At 41.6% G+C, this 19683-nt stretch overlaps 1 protein-coding gene across 2 annotated transcripts in view; it reads right to left on the bottom strand.

Moving 5' to 3' along the window:
• LOC147709790 (fucolectin-4-like) overlaps positions 1 to 19683 on the bottom strand; it is a 200100-nt gene that overhangs the window by 117637 nt on the left and 62780 nt on the right. For both annotated transcript variants that reach the window (XM_086925560.1, XM_086925561.1), the window contains exon 2: positions 6669 to 6736. In XM_086925560.1, the coding sequence (XP_086781686.1) occupies positions 6669 to 6735 (67 nt within the window). In that variant the 5' untranslated portion in view covers position 6736. The remainder of the gene's footprint in view (positions 1 to 6668; positions 6737 to 19683) is intronic.

The following is a 19683-nucleotide window of genomic DNA, read 5'->3' as shown; positions in this document are numbered from 1 at the left end:
CTCCTTCTGGATTCTGGAGGAAAGCACACCGGCTCATGAGACATTGCTACCTACTGCACAGCCAACACCCCTGAAAGAGCATCACCTAATATCTCTGTCGCCTCAGCTCCGAGAAAGGCGCAGGGAATTCTGGAACAATTCCTTCGTGCAACTGTTGCACCAACACAACCTTGCTGCAAATGCTACAAACTGTTGGATCTGCGGGTTGCTCCCGCATGCCACTGGACACTCCATTCCCTTCATCCCTTCACCCTTCTCAGTCCACGGCTCTTGCCTCGCCTGGTTGATCCTCATGCAAGAGAGCCACAGGGACAACGCCACCTCCAGCCAGACAGTGTCACACTTCTACTCTGGGTTCTGGCTGAGCAAAACAGGAAAGACCCCAGCTGCCCTGTGTCCTGCGCTCGCGGGCGCCACCTTCATCAAAGACATTCCTGCCAAAGAACGAGTCGAAGTACAGGTGCTCCACAATCCAGCCAGAACCACCTTCACTCATCTGCAAAAACAAACTACCGCCACTCTGACTGTGGCCCTGTCTGTTATCAACATCACCGGCCTTGTGTGCCTAGAAGGCCAGGGAACGCAACTGGTGGGTTACAGCGCCTGCCGAATCACCAGAACATTGGACTCAGCTGACCCCCCTTCCTTCGTTGCTTCTCCGAACATGTACTTTGTGTGTGGCACCAAGGCTTACACCTGGCTCCCGAAGGGTTGGAAGGGTATCTGTTACATTGCCTTCGTTCATCCACCCACATATGTAGCCCCAGCCAACCATCACCGGCAGAGACGTGCAGACGACCTTGGACAAGCCGACTCCACTGGAGCACAGTTCCTGGATGCAGCAAAGGGACTTGTTCCTCTGTGGGGCCCCATGGCAAACAGCCGTGCTATCCGACATCTGACCCAGGCAGTAGAAACAACGATCAACATCACGGCTGGTATCCTCGCCAACAACACTGCGGAGCTTCAGGCGGTCCGCCTCGTGACCCTCCAAAATCGTCTTGTCTTAGACGTGGTCCTGGCCGACCGAGGAGGAGCATGCCGCATCATCGGATCCAGCTGCTGCACCTACGTGCCTGACAACTCGCCTTCAGTCTACAAGGCTATTGAACACCTCCACAGACTTTCCTCGGAGGTTCACCAAGAACAGGAAGGATGGTCGCTTGGGAGCTGGTTTTGGGACACTTTGAAGAACTGGGGTTGGAGGTTGTTTTCCTTTGTGTTGATACCTGTTGTGATCTTATGTGGGTGTTGTTTAGGTATCCAATGTCTGCCACCCTTGTGCGGCCTTGTTTCTAACTGTATGTGCCCAAAGACTTTGGACTTCCGAAATGAGCACATGAGCCCCCTCTATGAAGTAGAAATACGTGGCCTTATGGGGATAAATTCAAACTGACAAGTTGGCGAGATATGTTAAAAGGGAGGACTGTGGAATTTTGACTTGCGATCTAAACATCATCTGCGCCAGCTTGTCACCTATGTACTACATGCACGGCAGCTATTCTAGGTCACCTATGTATTACGTGCATGGCAGCCATTTTAGGTATCATGGTCTCCCTGTCCACGATCGATCGCCAGCACGTCCCTCTGACCCAGCAAGCATCCTCTGCGCACCCCGGCTCCCCCTCCCTCCTCCTTCTGAGCACGACCCTTCTGCATGACCCTGTCCTTGAGAGTCACGCCAGCGCCTGACCCGCACCTCCTCCCCTCCCATGAATGCCCCTCTGTTGCTAAACCTCCCTCCTGCACTGGATTGTCCACACAGCATGAATACCTCTCCATTGATGGCCCCTCACCCCGTGTCCGACTGTCCACACAGGTCCGAGGCCATTGCCTAAGCCGGAAGATATCATTTACTGCTCTTTATTGTATGAGGTCGCTCTCCTTCAAAGGTCCCTCTATTTGATCCAGGCCTCCCCACCCCCTGTGACATGATCAGGCGCACACATCCTAAGACTCGACAACACACTCAGCTGCGAGATGACTCTCTCTCTCTTATCAGCAGGTTGAGGACCTCTATTGTGAATGTATATGGGGGTGGGATTAACACGAGGGTTACGGGGATGTCTTTCCCATGCTCTACAAAGTTGTGATTGTATTAAAGGAAGGTCACATGCCATAAACCAGTGTATAAGAGGCCAGGCCTCCGAGTGGCTGTTAGAGCACCTCGACATGATACCTTGTTGTCTGTTCTGATGTGTTCTGCTCCGTCGGAATAAACTTCTGTTTCCTGCCTTCTGGTCTCCGGCGCCTGCCTCATTGCTTGGTAAACTTGAATGGTACAAGGGCGGTTAGCGCCGGGCAAATCTTGAGAAAGGTCCTAGCCCTACCTTTTTCCACATTGAGATGGACAATGTAATAGCGCACAATCAGCTTTATGGACCTGCATTGACCAATCTAGGCTAGGTGTCAGCCTTAAAACTTAAGACAAAATCCTAACTTCTGTGAATACCAAAAGTAGTAAGTTTAGGATTTTGTCTTAAGTTAGTTCTGTGAATCGGGCCCTATGTAAAGAGTTTTAGCTGGACTGTGGAGTGCCTTGGTATGCATGTTACAGATTGCATGACCCAGGAATGATCACGCATGTCACATGCCCTCTTCCTTGCCGGTTATCTCAGCTCCCCATTGAATTTATTTTCAGTGTGGGGTAGTTGAAAGAAAGTGACCCGTAACACAACAACCGTGTAATGACTGCGTACTCACCATGTAAATGTGAAGCATTGTCCTGCCCCACGCCCAACCCGAAGTGACTTTATGTCATCTTGCGGTGGGCTTTTCCGAGATAAATGTGTACAGAAGCTCTACAATTAAATATACAAATCTTGCACAATTCATTGGATTTCACAGTCAGGACTTCATTTATTTCATCATTATTGAGCTGTCATGCTGTTTTTTTTCCAATATGTTTCGTACTATTTTATATCACTTCCTCGGGGCAAGAAAACCCGTTAAATTAGACTGTAAAATCGAGTCATGTTGCATACTTCAACCAGGTCTTAATCGATTCTGGGAAACCAACTTGACTGCGAATCTAGCAGTTCACTGGGCTGTGCACATAGACTTGCTAGCTCATTCAAAGTTGCTCAAGAATTGAACTTGGAATACCAAAAACAAGGCTGGGAGTACGTACAAACTAATGACTGGGTCATGTTTTCTGCATCAGAGGGTGGGCATGGCCATCTCTATATCGGTAACTGATGGGCACACGTTCTTACTTGTGCAATGGTGTAGATTTCTCTACTTCCTGCTTGGTTGGGAAACCCAGAGTTTTTTCTCATTCCTTAGAGCCACAGGCAGTTTACACAATGACAAGTTGCTGTTAAATTAGAGTTAATTATAGCAGCAGGAGAGGCAGGGACACCCAGCTGGTGGGGGCATTGTAAACTATCAGCAGAGCTGTGAGGCCGGCCAAACTGGACGGATTGGGAGGGGAAGGGAGAGCAGAGAAAATACACAAAAATGACAGGGAAACCAGTGCAGTGCTCGTGAAACGGGCCCAGTGCTAAATGTTCTCAATTATTAAAGCAAACAACCCAGCAGGAGCCAATTGTGAGGGAGGCAGCAGTAACGCAACTGTGGCATTAAGAGGAGGTGGTAGGAAGAATGCTATATTTGAATGTAAGCAGCTAGGGCTCTGAAGCTAAACACAGACAAACAGTCTGTGCAGTAAACTAAGAAAAATAGTCCCCCAAAGAAGAGATAAAGAGCCATGGCGGAATGAGACAGTACTAAGTCCCTGCTCTGTGGGAGGACCAGAAGAGAGAAAGGAGGGACAAGGAGGCAGGACTGGCCACAAGCATGCATGGATTTTTGAAGGACACCGACATAGACTAATCAAAAGCAATGTCACGAAAGGGGATGGACTTGATGCCCACACACCGATACAGCAGGTCTCGAAGAGATAGCTGCGCTGTCTAGCTTGACCTAAAAAGGGTAGCTCAGCTTAGTGTAAACAGGCATTTTCTGGGTAACAGGTAAGTGACAGACTTGCGTTAAATCAGGCAGGTTGAAGGAGATGTGAGCAGGCTGAGAAGAGATTGGGTCTATGCGAGGAACAATAGGCAGAGTAGGAGAGAGGGCAGACTATGTGGAAACTCAGCAGATTCTGGAGGTTAAGGGGAGATTGGTATAAAAACAGGTAGGCTGAGGTGAAGGCGGGAAAGAGGAAAGAAATTGCACCCTAGGGGAAGAAATTGAAGATTCTGGTGGAAAGCAGTTATAATCAGGGGCAAGAAAAAAACAAGCTGATGAAAAAGGAGAATAACGTGGAGGGAAATGGCCAGAACTGAGAAAGAGCATCTAAAGTAGAAGGAACTTGAGGGAGCCTAAGGGAAAATAGGCAGATTTAGGTAGAACCTGGAGACTGAAGGAAAGCAGAAAGGCTGAAGGGGTAGTGGGCAAGCTGGGGGCAAAGAAGAAATACTTTGAGGGAAGAACCAGCAAACTGAGGGAAAAATGGGCAGACTGGTTGAAAGATAGACAGACTGAAGGGAAAGAGGACAGAATGGAGGGGAGAGTGTGGTCAAAAACTGAGAGACTTGAGGGGAGAGCACATAGAGTAGGGAAAAGTGAGTTGCCCCAAGAGAAAATAGTAAGAATCTGTGGAAAAAAGGGAGAACCGGGCAAAGTAGGCAGGCTCAAGGGGTAAACGGGCAGCGAGACAGGCTAGCATAACGTGGTTATGACTCAGACATAGAGCAGGTAGAAGGACAGTGGGAAGGCCCTGTAGAAAGTGTCCAGATTCGGGAAGAATGGAAAGGCTTAGGGAAAGAGAGCAGGCTACGGGGAAAGTGGGCAGACTCAGAGTGGAGAGTGGGCATCTTGGGCACAGTGGACAGACTAATAGCAAATTGGACAACATATGGGGAGAAGTCCCAGAACAGGGAAAGCAGGCAGGCTGAAGGGAAAGGAGGAAGCCTGGGAGAATTGACACACTAGATGAAAGAGGTCAGGGAGATGATTAAGAGGGCACATTAGGCTGGAGAGTAGACAGACTCTGAGAAAGCAAGAAGGTGAAGGGAGAACAACAGAATCAAGGACACAGTGAGACGAAGGTTTATGTATTGGGGCATAAGTCACTCTTATGGCCATGCAGCATGTTTTTCAAATAATTTAGGGCTGATTTTCTTTCAATGGAAATTTGACGGTGGCATTTTTTTATTTTCACATTTTGTCACATTTTGTATGGCAATGTATGAAAGGTAAAACTGGGCATGTGTCCGCCTATTGTGAATAGAATAACCCTGGGCAAAGCACTACGCTACGCTTGTTTAGTTTGCGAAGTTTCCGCTTCTACGCACTACGCGAATTGCACGTAGCACACTGCAAACACGCATAGCGTTGCGTAGTGCAGCTGTCATTTTTTTCTTGCTCACGGTCCTCAACATCAAGTTGGCGACCGCGAGCAAGCAAAATGACATCCCAGTGAGACTTTTTCCTCGTTCGCGATCAGTAACATCAAGTTGTTGATCTTGAGCGTGAAAAATAAACCTCCCGGCGAGATTTTCAACGCAGGGAGGTCAGGTTTCTCATTGCGAGTGGTCGCGTATGCTCGTCAGCACTCACAATGAGAAACTACCACTCTGCGTTGAGAAAGCTGCAGCTTGCGTAAAAATCTACTCGAGCGGCAGAAAACTACAGCTCGAAAGGTGCAAGATGACGTTTTCAATGATTGCACAGTGCCGGATGCTTGTCCGCACTGTGCAATCATTGAAAATGGCATTTTGCACAGTGCGAACAGGCTACCACGCAGTTCGCGTAGTGGTGCACGTAGCTCGCATAGTGTGAAGTGCACTTCGTGTAGCTACGCGTAGCGCTACTTCGGGAACTACGCCCAGGGATTAAATAGAGCTGGCAGACAAATGGCCACATTTCGAATGGCCCTATGCCAGCGTTCATCAGAGGAGTATTTCAACCACAGAGACAAAGTAGTCTCAGTTGATGAGATACTTAAGTTCTGCCCAACTCTATTGCGATGGAGTATGCTCTCTGCCGAACCCTAAATCAGGCTCTTAATCCTTTTTACTTCACTCTCTGAGATCTATCTCATGCGTGCTTGCATCAAATCATGTCTTGTTTACTATCTCTGTGTCAGAGACCGTTTTCTACTGGTGAGGCCGTGTCTTTACAATTCCCTTCAGAAAGCATGCACCCGAAATATCGACTTAGGAATCTCTATGGCACCAAATGTTGTGCACACAATATTGAAGGACAAAATATGAAAGGAAAGTATGCATGGATTTTCTATAGGTAACTCCACATATATGTACCATAATGATATCTATATCTTCAAGGTCTATAGATGTGAAGTTAGTAATAGTTAATCTATGCCGCCTCCATAACCACTTACCTTATGTTGTCCCTCAATATTCTGTTCAGGATATTAGTGTATCTCGATATTCCGTAATACAATACCTTCAGAACAAGCTGCAGGATAATCCTATTTTCAGAAGAGCAACATAAATCTGGTCTTCCAGTTCTAGGAGTGGAACCAGGTGCTCACAGGAGAGCACTGTGGAGGGAAATTCTAACATAAATGCCAGTTCTCAAGGATTTAGACAATAGGCTTGTGACAAAGGAGGAAATATAATGTGAGGATAACAATGAAAATGCAGCTTTGTACATTGCAAATAAACTCAATAACGTCTAATAATGGATATTTACATTACCTATCACTGCTAAATCCATGGCAAGCAGCAGTGTGCAGACAACAGCAGTTTCAAGTGCAGCTTTCATTCTGCGGATAGAAAAAGAAATGTTTAGCAACTTCGATTACATTGAAATTAGAGAGGAAGCCGAGGGCCACCGTGACCATGGAAGAGGCTACTGAAACAATGGATTGGGCGAGGTCGGATGAAAAGAAACCCATTTGAATATCCCACTATTTAACATGACAACCTCAAATAACTGAAACATGCTTTCCCCTTTATTTGTTTTCAACTATAAGGCCCTGCAGGAGTCAGCCGGATTTGCAGAGTTTGTGGATCAACATGTTTCAATATACTACAGAGTTATACGAAACAAAAATAATTTACATTTAATGTAAACAGAATGCGGCAGAGCTTCACCTGTAAATCACCATTGGTGGAAGGGTAAGAGTCCCCAATATGTGTGTAAAGAAACTAAAGGAACTTACATGTTAACTATGTATCTCAATGCTTTGTCAGCAAAGTAGTCCTTAAGAGATGTTTTATAAGGCTTGTGTTGAGTTACGCTCTTCACATCAGACTTCTGGCGTTTGTCAATTCAAGGACCCCTAACAATGCCTAATCTCTGGTCTAAGTAGGTGAGATTTTAGCTTCAGGCCTCTCTAAGTGATACTCATACTGCATGCTTCAAGGAGGAGCCATTTTAGAGACATGACAAAAAAAGGAGCCATTGTGAGAGAAGCATTTGGGTACTTCATGTCCTTGCAGACACAGAACTACTTAAAAACATATCCTATTCTCAAAATTGGTAGAATTAGAAAAAAAGTAATTGCTTATGTATTTGCAAAGTGAGTCAGGCTTCCACACTAAAGTTCAGTAGAGAAATATGTGGAATGTGTGCAGTCACCTTACCCCTTCCAGACTAGTGAATGTGTTTTGGTAAAGTCCAAGGGTTAGTGTTGCTAGTCTAGAATCATACTGTGAGTCTATGTGCATTTGGGAACCATTGTGAAAGAAGCATTTGGGTACTTCATGTCTTTGCAGACGCATAACTCTTTAAAAACCTATCCTGTTCTCAAGTTTTGGTAGAATTAGAAGCCAGTCATTGCTTATGCATTCGCAAAATGAGTCAGGCTTTCACACTAAAGTGCAGTACTGAAATATTTAGAATGTGTGCAGTCACCTTACCCCTTCCAGACTAGTAATTTTGTTTTGGTAAAGTCCAAGGGATAGTGTTGCTTGTCTAGAATCACACTGTGAGTCTGTGTGCATTTGGGCAACCATTGTGAGAGAATCATTTGGGTACTTCATGTATTTGCAGACACATAACTGCTTTAAAACCTGTCATGTTGTCAAGTTTTACTAGTAATAGAAGCACAGTCATTGCTTATGCATTTGCAAAATGAGTCAGGCTTTCACACTAGAGTGTAGTTCTGAAATATGTAGAATGTGTGCAGTCACCTTACCCCTTTGAGACTAGTGAAGAGTGTTGCTTGTCTAGAATCACACTGTGAGTCTGTGTGTATTTGGGAAACCATTATGAGAGAAGCATTTGGTAACTTCATGTCTCCTTGTACTACTCTAATCATTCAGTCACTATCCACGTACTCATACAGTGATTCAAGGCCTTAGCAAATGGACTGCTACAAACTCTTATGCACTGTGCATTTAGTCCTCTAATCACATACATGCTTGTGTTTCAGGCCCACCATTCCCCAGTCAGTATCCTTACACTTTGCAAACACCTTGTTACTCCTCTTGCGCTCCTTTAGTGACCCTTTCAGCATCATGTACTAATCCATTCTCTGAAGTAAAAATCAACCAATTATAAATTCACCCAGTTTCTCCCCTTGCAGTACTCTAATCATTCAGTCAGTATCCAAGTACTCATGTAGCGAGTCACATGGACTGCTTCAAACTCCTATGCCCTATGCATGTAGTCCTCTAACCACCTACACACTTTTGTTTCAGGCCTACAATTCCCCATTCAGTATCCATACACTCCAGCAAACACCCTGTTACTCCTCGTGCACTCCTTTAGTGACCCTTTCATCATCATGTACTAATCCATTCACTGCAGTAAAATACAGCCAATCATAAATTCACCCAGTGTCTCTCCTTGTAGTACTCATGCAGTGATCCAGGCCCTTAGCACATGGGCTGCTACAAACTCCTATCCACATTGCATGTAGTCCTCTAATGTATTTGTATTTGAGCTTGTAAAGCGCACTGCTACCCGTAGGTTTCCTGGCGCTGTATAACGCTGGGGAACCCGTCCTGGCTTTCCCTGTGATATGGTCCCTATTGGGCACCCCCAAGGTGAAGCCAGGCATCCCCGGCATTGGTGGGGCCGTTTGTGGAGATTAAGCAAGCTATTGCCCAGAGTTGCTGAGTGGGACCCATGGTTGAAGTGGCACCAACGGCGAGATTTATAGAGCCTGCTGACATTGGCCCAAGACCCTGCTGCATCGGGAATTGAACCCTGGTCCCGGGCCGACCTCTGCTTCTGGGTCTGCCGCCTCTTAACCAGTGAGCCACACTACTCCACCTACACACTTACACACTTGTGTTTCAGGCCTACAATTCCCCAGTCAGTATCCATACACTCCTGAAAACACCCTATTTCTCCTCTTGCACTCCTTTAGTGACCCATTCAACACAATGTACTAATCCATTCACTGCAGTAAAATACAACCAATTATACATTCCCCCAGTGTCTCTCCTTGTAGTACTGTAATCATTCAATCAGTACCTAGGAACTCATGCAGTGATCCAGAGCCTTAGCACGTGGACTGCTACAAACTCCTATGCACTATGCATATAGTCCTCTAACCACCTACACACGTGGGTTTCAGGCCTACAATTACCCAGTCAGTATCCATACACTCTTGTAAACACCCTGGTACTCCTCTTGCACTCCTTTAGTGACCCAATAAACACTATGTACTAATCCATTCACTGCAGTAAAATACAACCAATTATACATTCACCCAGTGTCTCCACTTGTAGTACTGTAATAATTCAATCAGTACCTAAGTACTCATACAGTGAGCCAGGCCTTAGGACATAGATTGCTTCAAACTCCTATGCACCATGCAGGTAGTCTTCTAACCTCCTACACACTTTTGTTTCAGGCCTACAATACACAGTCAGTATCCAAACACTGCTGCAAATACCCTGTTAATCCTTTTGCAACCCTGTAGTGACCTTTTCAGCAGCATGCACTAATCCATTCACTGAAGTAAAACACAACCAATTATAAATTCACCCAGTGTCTCTCCTTGTAGTACTGTAATAATTCAATCAGTATCCAAGTACTCATGCAGCGAGCCAGACCTCAGGACATGGACTGCTTCAAACTCCTATGCCCTATGCATGTAGTGCTCTAACCACCTACAAACTTGTGTTTCAGGCCTACAATGCCCCAGTCAGTATCCATACACTCCAGCAAACACCCTGTCACTGCTCTTGCAACCCTGTAGTGACCTAGTCAGTACCATCTACTAATCCATTCACTATGCCAAAAGTGAACTATTTATAAATATACCCAGGCACTCTTGTTGAAGTACTCCAATCAATGAGTCAGTACCCAAGTACTCATGCAGTTGTCCAGGTCTTACAAAATGGAGTACTACAAACATCTGTCCAATGTGCATACAGTCTTTTAATCACCTATACACTTATTTTACAGATGTTAATTTACCCAGGCAGTATCCATATACACCAGGAAACACCCTGTCACTGCTCTTGCAATCCAGTAGTGACCTATTCAGTACCATATACCAATCCATTCACTGTGCCAAAACTAAACCACTTATAAATTCACACAGGCACTCTCCTTGTAGTACTCTAATTATTGTTTTAGTACTGAAGTACTCATACAGTTAGCTCAGCCTTAACACACATACTTGTACAAACTCCTATCCACTATGCATGTAGTCGTCTAACCACCTACAAACTTGTTTTTCACTTCTTTAATGACTCAGGCAGTACCTATACACACTTGCAAACACCCTGTCATTCACCCAGGCACTCTTGTTGAAGTACTCAAATTAATGAGTCAGTACCCAAGTACTCATGCAGTAATCTAGGTCTTACAACATGGAGTACTACAAACATCTGTCCAATGTGCATGCAGTCTTTTAATACCTATACATCTATTTTACAGATGTTAATTTACCCAGGCAGTATCCGTATACTGCTTTTGCAATTCAGTAGTGGCCTATTCAGTACCACATACTAATCCATTCACTGTGCCAAAACCAAACCATTTATAAATTCACCCAGGCACTTTCCTTGTAGTACTCTAATTGTTGTTTTAGTACTGAAGTACTCACACAGTTAGCTCGGCCTTAACACACATACTTGTACAAACTCCTGTTCACTATGCATGTAGTCGTCTAACCACCTACAAACTTGTTTTTCACATCTTTAATTACTCAGGCAGTACCTATACCCTCCTGCATACACCCTGTCACTCCCTATGCACTGCTCCAGTCAGCCACCCAGCATCATGTAGTAATCCAAACACTGCACCAAATGCCAAACATTTATACATTCATCCAGGCATTCTCCTTGCAGGACTGTAATCATTCAGTCAGTGCCTAAGTACTCATATAATGTCCCAGGGCTTAACAGAAACACTGGAACAATTCCTTGTCCATTACACATGCAGCCCTGTAATCACCTATACAGTAATGTATACACCTTGAATTACAATTTCAATTAGTGATGACAAAAGAAAGTGATTAAATGATTTTTATATAGAATGTGTTTGTATAGTAATAGAAAAGTATACTATATAAATGTATTAAAATACATTTATTTATGTTTATTTTTTACAGATATTGTTTATCATCATTAAAATAAAGTCATCATGCCTGAAATATCAAGAAAGAGAAAAATACAGCAAAAGGACAATGATTTGAAGAAAATTCAACAACAAGTATTGGATAACCAACATCATGTGGGTAAAAAGAAAAAGTCTTCCGGTAAGACAACAAAGGAATTCATTAAAACTTTCAAAGCCTAGAAGCAGTGTGCAGAATGTCCAAACTACTGAGAATGGTTCGACCAGAAAAAAGAATATCAATAACATGATATATGCTAAAAGAAGTCAAAATCAGTATAAAGAAAACCACAATTTATTTTAATATAATTAAGTGGTTTTTAACTTGCTGAAAGATATGAAAAAATATAGAGAAAGAGCACTATTTTATAAAAAGAAGAAGCATATTTAATCCATTTTTCAAAAGGCTTTTGAAGTAAAAAGGAAGCTATTCATTTTAGTTTTCAACAGAATTCAATCACTAGATAAACCAATCCGTTTAATGAAGGCAAAAATATAAGAGGAAAAGAGCAATTAACAGAACTAATTTTTGTGATTTTTTTGGGTGAATGGAAACACAGTTCAAGTTCAGAGCCTTTCTTTAATGAAGAGAGTTATTTTCAGACCAATAATTTATTGCATGCAGTTGATACCAGTGGGTGAGCTTATGAGGTTAGAAAAGGTTGTCCAATTGAGAAAGAGAAGATGGTTCCCATAAATGCAGAATAAGTGTTAGCTGATGAAGTTCTAGGGAGACGTACACTTGGGATTGCAGTAGTATTTGTAGTGTACGGCAGGAATCTATTGATATTTTACAGGATTTTTACGAGCATATAGTAAAAAAAAGTGTTAAACAAAAGCTTAAGATATTGCAAGGACTAGACCCTTCCAGAGTGAGAAACATACTGGTTTGCAAGGTCATTCTCTGGCTTGTCTTTCTATAAAAGTATGTCAAAGTGTTTTTCACCATTTCAGGATGTTAGCAGTACATCATTCTCAAATGCGGAAGTTAGTCAGAAGATTGTATTATGCAAAAAGTTCAGCACTACTGTTAAATGAGTTGAACAGTGCTCTTTTGCGTTGATCAGTATCAGAAGTAAAGAAGGTTTGTGATGAAATTGAGTTTTGTTACTTTGGTCCTGAACATGAGAATGCAGAAACTGACACATTAATAGAGGAAAATATTGAAGAGAATTTGCAACATAGTACTACAAAAAATGTTGAAGAACAAATTACAAAGTTTAAGGTGATTTCCGGTGAAAGGTCAAATTATTCTTGTATTTGTTGTCGGCCAACTCACTATAAAAATCAGACTATGACTGTTGATCTGTATTTAAAAAGTGAAAGAGAAAATAATGATAAGTAGAAGGAAGTTGCAACTTATTTGTTGGTAGGGAATTGTTTTGATTTGGGTTCTGATCAGCGTATTTGTAAATATTGTTGTAATAATTGAGATGAGAATAAAATGCCCGCTAAAGCTGTCCATAATAATCCAGAGTTGGTAACTATTCCTCCAGAGCTGATAGATTTAAATACCTATGAGTCTATTCTCATTCAATGTGTGCACCCATTTCAGGCTATTGTTCGTATGGAGCCTAAAACAGGTAAATTGCCTCCTTCAGATTTACAAAGAGGATTAAAAGGAAGAGTTGTATATTTACCTCTAGATTTAAAGAAAAATATTGAAACTATTGGTGTAGAGAATGTAGAAAAGGAAACACTAGTTATTCTAGTTAATGGCGTTCCTACTAAGAGTATGAAAATCTGGCAAGAATTAGTGGATGTTAGGAAAGTGTAAAAGGCAACATTGTATCTGATAAAAAACAATCAGTACTATAAAAATGTTTATGTGGGAGAAGAAGAAATACTTTTACAGAAGATACTGAAACATCAAGTGGACAAATTGAAAAAGTACACATGTCTAAAAATGAAGAAATCTATGAATATTATAGTGTACATCCCCTTCATTCAAAAGAAGTGATGGGGAATACTGTTGAGTTATTCCAAATGAAAAAAAACAAAGGGAAGTCCCATGAGTGTATGGGAAAATAGCTTGGAAGCTCGTTGTTTTTCGCAATTGTTGCCAACAGGAAAAGGCGGATGATATGATGAACGACCTGTGCAGATTCCTGCATCTGAATATCAGACAACAAGACTGTATGCAGAAGATCCAAGATTTCGACAATGTATCCCATATATATTTAAACTAAATTTTAGAGTGGCTTGTCTGGACTTTCATATGCAGTCAATAACATATTGAAAACAGGAGTACATCTTCAAAATGTTTCTGCAAAGGAATTTATGGATAAAGATCATCAGAGAGATGATCATTTAAAATCTCTGCTGATAATCTGATAGCATGTCCGCGTGGCACTAATGAATATTGGTACGTCGTCACGGAGAACTTAAATGTATGCTAAGGAACTTAGGAATTCCTACATATTTCCTTACCCTGAGCTGAGCAGAATACGCTTGGGATGATTTACTTTGAGAATCAAATTCGAATATAAAAAATATTGAATACAAGACACCTGGAGAATTGTGCTCTTTGGATCCTGTTAATGTATGCAGGTATTTCAATCATAGATTTGAAGCTATGATGTCTTTTATCTGCAATAAAAAGAATCCTCCTCTTGGAGAAGTTGTGGATTTCTTTTGGAGAAAGGAGTATCAAGCTCAAGGTGCTCCTCATATACATATGCTGATATGAATCAAGGATGCCCCCAATTTCGGAACTGATTCCGATGACACTGTTTTGTCTTTTATTGAAGAATATGCCATACCCAAAAGCACAGAAGAAAACAACCTACGACAACAAGTCTTACGATTCCAAAGCCATTGATGTGGAAAATACTGTAGATGAAAGTACAAATCTAAGGAAAAGTTTTATACTAAATGTTGTTTTGGATTTCCACGTCCTGTATTATCCAAATGAAGAGTAAACAGTTTTATGTCAGCTATGAGACATACCATTACTAGAAAGTCTCCAAAAATACCTACAATTTGGAGAAGATGTGAGAAATCAAAATACATAAATGATTACAATCCGGTTATTCTGTCTATGTGGAATGCTAACATGGATATTCAGTACGTAGCTGATAATTCCATTGCTGTTGCTCAGTAAGTAACATCCTACATTACAAAATCAGAAAAGACGGAATTGAAAGAAATGTGGGAAGAGATTTCTCATGAGAAGAGTCTAAGTAAGAAATTATACAGTTTCAGTTTGAAGATGTTATCCCATCGAGAAATTGGAGCGTATGAATACTCAGATCGGTTATCATCTGCAAGTTTATATTCCAAATCTAGAAGAATCATTTGGGTGAGTCTAGGTCTTGCTGCAACGCAAAATCGAGTGCTTAAATCCGTTCAAGAAATCGAATATTTAGCAGAAAAAGATCTGGAAAGTACAGATATTGTGAAAACAAATATGTTGGACACTTATTAACCAAATAGAAGTCATCATCTTGAGAACATATGTCTCTATGAAGTGCTTCAAAACTACACTTTTAAACGGAATACTACAGAAAACATCAATGATGGAAAATATGCAGTGATTGGTTCTGAAGGATGTTTGGTGAAACAAAGGAGAGGAAATTTGATTAATCACAGGAAACTGAGTTGCGATACTCCTGATAAAAGGGAATTTTACTATTTAGCACTTTTGAAACTGTTCCAACCGTGGCGTTCAGAATTGGAATTACTTGGAGATTTCTAGAGCGATGAAGATTCCTTCAATGCTTATAAAGATACCATAGAATGTACTTTTTTTGCAAATTATGTGAAAATGTTGAACAATGAAATTGATCAAGAAGCTACTATTGCAGCTGAGATTGCTAGAGACAGTTCTTAAGACAGTCAAAGTTCTGCTCCACTGAGTCAAGATCCACTAGGACAACTAATTGTTGAAAATGAAGCAGCAATCGCCATGAATGAGGTGGAAACAGCAATGCATCAAGCTCAAGAAGATATTATGGACTTGGAAGAACAACTAAATGTTGAACAGAAAGAAATATATCAGTAAGTGAGACAACAGATTGACCATGGATTTCTTCATGAAAAGAAAGAATGCATATGCACATCATTTCAACCTATCCTAATGTATGTGAGTGTTCAAGCTGGAACAGGAAAAAGTTTCTTAATTACAGTAATCACCAGTTACCTACAGAAAACAACTGACTCACATTTGTCTTGTGTTGTAACTGCTCCAACTGGGTTGGCAGCACACAATATTAAAGGAATTACATTGCATAATTTACTTATGCTACTTGTGGAGCATGAAAACAAATTGGAATATCACAAGCTATCTGGAGAAGCTTGTTATGAAGTTTCAAGAGTGCCAAAGAAAATGAAACTTGATGAGTTAAGCATGGTCTCAAGCTTAATGCTTGCTATTGTGCATTTAAGAATACAACAAATTCTTAAAACAGAGTATAATGTCTTATTTGGAGGAAAACGTCATTGTTTTTGGAGATCTTCTGCAACTTACTACCGTAAAAGGACAACCAGTATTTAAAACACTTGTGCATGAAGACACCAGAAAGTCTTTGGGTAGTGTTGGAAACGTAAATATTTGGTGATATTTTGAATACAAAGAACTCATTACAAAATATGCAACAGGCAAATGATGTTGATTATGGAACTATTCTTCAAGATATAAGAATTGGAATACTGACGGAACATAGAAAACAAGCTATGCAAAGTCGATTACTTTCCAATTTGTTTCCAAATGAAAATATAGTTCCTGAGAAAATATATATGAAAATTGTAGAGAATAAATCTATTATCTGCTTAATGCCAACACTGCGCGAGTGTTCTATATTCAATGAACAACTTTTGAAGCTAGAAAATGAAGAAATAATAAAAATGGAAGCCATTGATAAAATAGAGCATGAATGAATCACTATTATTTTGACAGAAACATTGAAAACAAAATGGGATTCTTTAGAAAAATCGATATCTAAAACTGCTGGCTGCTGGTTTAGAAAAGAATCTATTTGCATGTATAAACTTTCGGGTCATTTTAAGGCGTAATTTGGATGTAAACAAAGGTTTAGTTAATTGAGCAATGGGTAAAGTTGTGGATTTTGGTAATTATCAGAATAAAGATGGAATGGAATTGAATTTTTAAAAATTAAATTTCGATCAGATTGAAAAAATAAAACATATTGATCATTGTTCAGTTCGTTTTTTGCTTGTTAAAGATTTATATATCTGTAGAAAACAGTTCCCCCTTTCTCTGGCATATCCAGTGACTATTCATAAATCTCAAGGTTTAAGTGTAGACAGTGCTTTGGTGAACATTGTAAGTACCGTATTTAAAAAGGGTATGGCATATGTTGCTTTGTCCCGAGTCAGAACTTTATCTGGTTTGTTTTTAATTGATGACACAAAGGTTACTGCAGATGCAAACTGTGTAAAAGAGTATAATCCAGCTCCCTTAAACTGAATTCCCAAAAGACCGAGGTTGTCATCTTCGGGAAACTCTCCCCTTGCTGGTCTCCTGCCTGGTGGCCTTCAGCCTTTGGAACTTTGCCCAACCCCGTTCCAAGGGTTAGGAATCTAGGAGGGGTATTTGATGAAAATGTAAACTTTTCTGCTCATGCCAACCAAATAGCGGCAACACCTTTCCATAAGCTAACACTCATTAAAAAAATAACTCAGTTTTTACCCGACAGCGCTGGTACAACCCTGGTAAGTACCCTTGCACTATCCTCACTTGATTACTGCAATGGCCTGTTCGCCAATGCACAAACCCGGGTTGTTAACAAAATGCAATTAGTACAGAACGCTGCAGCAAGACTGTTATCCAGGACCCCTAAATTTAAACCAATTGCCCAAACCATTCGGAATCTTCACTGGTTAACAATCAAAAACAGAATAAAATTCAAGACATTGTGCCTTGTGTTTAAAGCACTACATAATTTAGTTCCGCAGTTTATCAGGAACCAGATAACTCCATACTGTCCTTCAAGACAATTGAGATCAGTTACGTTGCACCAATTAACAGTTCCTCGTACCAAAACAGTTTCCTGGGGAGACAGACGGTTTACAGTTACCGCAGCCAGACTCTGGAACTTTCTACCTCTGTCAATTAAGATGAGTCATATTCTTTTTTCTTTTCGGAAAAGTCTAAAGACCTGGCTCTTTAACCAGTAATCAGTCCGGGACCCAATAGGTTGAGAAGAGCATATGCTCTCAATTTAGGTAAATATCCTGTATTTGAAAAGTGTGTGGTAGGTCGGAAAAGAAGATAGGAGAATATCTGTTGTGAAGTTATAGAGAAGGAAAAAAACAAGATAATGGTGTGATTGCAAGCAAAAGGAAAAAGGATACTGTTGAAGAGATTGTTGGTTATCAGTTTGAAAATAGTTCAGGTATCAGCTGCTATGCTAATGTAGTGGTCAATGTTTTTTTTCTTGAAAGTTTGCAACAGCAAATTATGGAGAATCGGGAAAAAAGATTTTGTTCCTTGTTGCATTCTGTTTATGAAAAATTGAGGACTGATAAAAGTAAAATGCAAAGCGTTTCTGATATTCATAATCTTTTGGATATATGTTCTGGTTCTACACAATTTACGCAGAATATCAAACAAGATGCTCAGTAATTTATAATGTATATTTATAAGACCAGAGATTTTAGTTGCTCCTGAGGTGAAAAGCCGGGAGCTAGTGTTAGCTGATCTATTGTTTTTAAAATACCGACTCTTTGCACTGTATTAGACCCGTTTATTTAAAATTGCAATTTCTTTGTTTTCACCACCTAGTGTGTTTTAATTCTTACTTTGAGTGCTTAGGTTCACTTGGAGCTTCGCTACATTAGGACCCGTTTTTCTCGCCTTATCAGCCAAGTAGGAGCTGAATCGTGCTTGGGGCATTGAGGGGCCGATCATTTTGGTGGCCATATTGGGTAGGAGCAGGTTGCTGCTCTAGTGTTTGTTAAGAGGCGCCTAACACGACGCACTCAAACACTTAAAAGCAGACGGTCTCTCTACGCGCAGCGTACGCGGCAGTGGACGCGCCATTCGCGCCAAAGGAGCGCCTAAGGAAAGCCTGTCTGTGCCCGTCCGTGCCAGGCCAGGACAGGCGGGGCTTGGGTCCTCAAATGATGGAACCAGCGTCCTCGGAACTGCTGAGTTATAATGGTAAGGAGTTGCGGAGCTTAGAAACAGCCCTTTAAAGACTCTGTTAGAGGAGATAAGGATACCATGTCCCCTATGTAAACATACAGGCTGAGGACCCAGCAAATGGAAGCAATATTCTTTTGCTTTGCTTAACTGTCGCTCCCTTCCGAGGTATGCAATAGAAATTTGCCTACTTCTGGAGGAGCAAGACCCGGATACCCTCTTCCTTACCAAAACGTGGCTTACAGATTCATCTGATCCGGATATAGTCCGGGCGCTTCCATCGGGTAACTCCATCTGTAGGCAAGACTGTCAATCAGGACGAGGAGGAGGAGTGGCCATTATTTTTACAAATTATTTTGACTGTCGTACCTCAGAGAATCCTCTCCTAGACTGTGAGAGCTTAGGTTTTTCCATCTCCCTCTCTTCTACCTGTACCTTTTCAGGTATCCTTGTTTATAGGCCCTCTGGAGATCACCGTGGCTTTTGTAATAACCTTCTGGAGAAGATTACTCTTCCCATCAGTAGCTACTCCAACTATTCCATCTTAGGGGACCTCAATATTCAGCTCGACGAAACAGAGGCATTGCCAGCGCACTGCCTGTTGGACACTTTGAGGGTAGTTCAACTAGAACAAATAGTGACAGGTCCTACGCACATTACGGGCCATCTTCTAGACCATTTCTTCACCAATATGGGTAATGTTATTTGTAATCCGCCCAGTTTTGTTCCTTGGTCAGACCATGCCCTGCTTTTATTTGTCTGGTCCCCTATGGAGCAAAACTATACACTTAGCCTCTCAAAGAAACTTATTCAGACATGGTCCAGGCTATCTGTGGAGGAGTGGGAGGCAGTCTTGAGGAGATCCCCCCCAGCTCCTTGCGATGACCCCGTCCGGACCAATGGGGCCTTTCACATTTGGTTAGAATCCACCTTGGATTCCATTCTTCCCAAAAAAGTAGTCCGCCATCGGTCTGGCCTAAATAAAAAAAAATGGTATTCAGGGGATTTAAAACAACTTAAACAACGCTGTAAACGGGCGGAGAGGAAATGGAGGAAAGATTTCTCCACCCCAGCGAAAGAAA

The sequence above is a fragment of the Lissotriton vulgaris genome, chromosome 6, assembly GCF_964263255.1.
Source record: "Lissotriton vulgaris chromosome 6, aLisVul1.2, whole genome shotgun sequence".
In the NCBI taxonomy this organism is placed as follows: domain Eukaryota; kingdom Metazoa; phylum Chordata; class Amphibia; order Caudata; family Salamandridae; genus Lissotriton; species Lissotriton vulgaris.
Note: the sequence above shows the minus strand (reverse complement) of the source record. Positions and strands in the feature narration are given on the sequence as shown.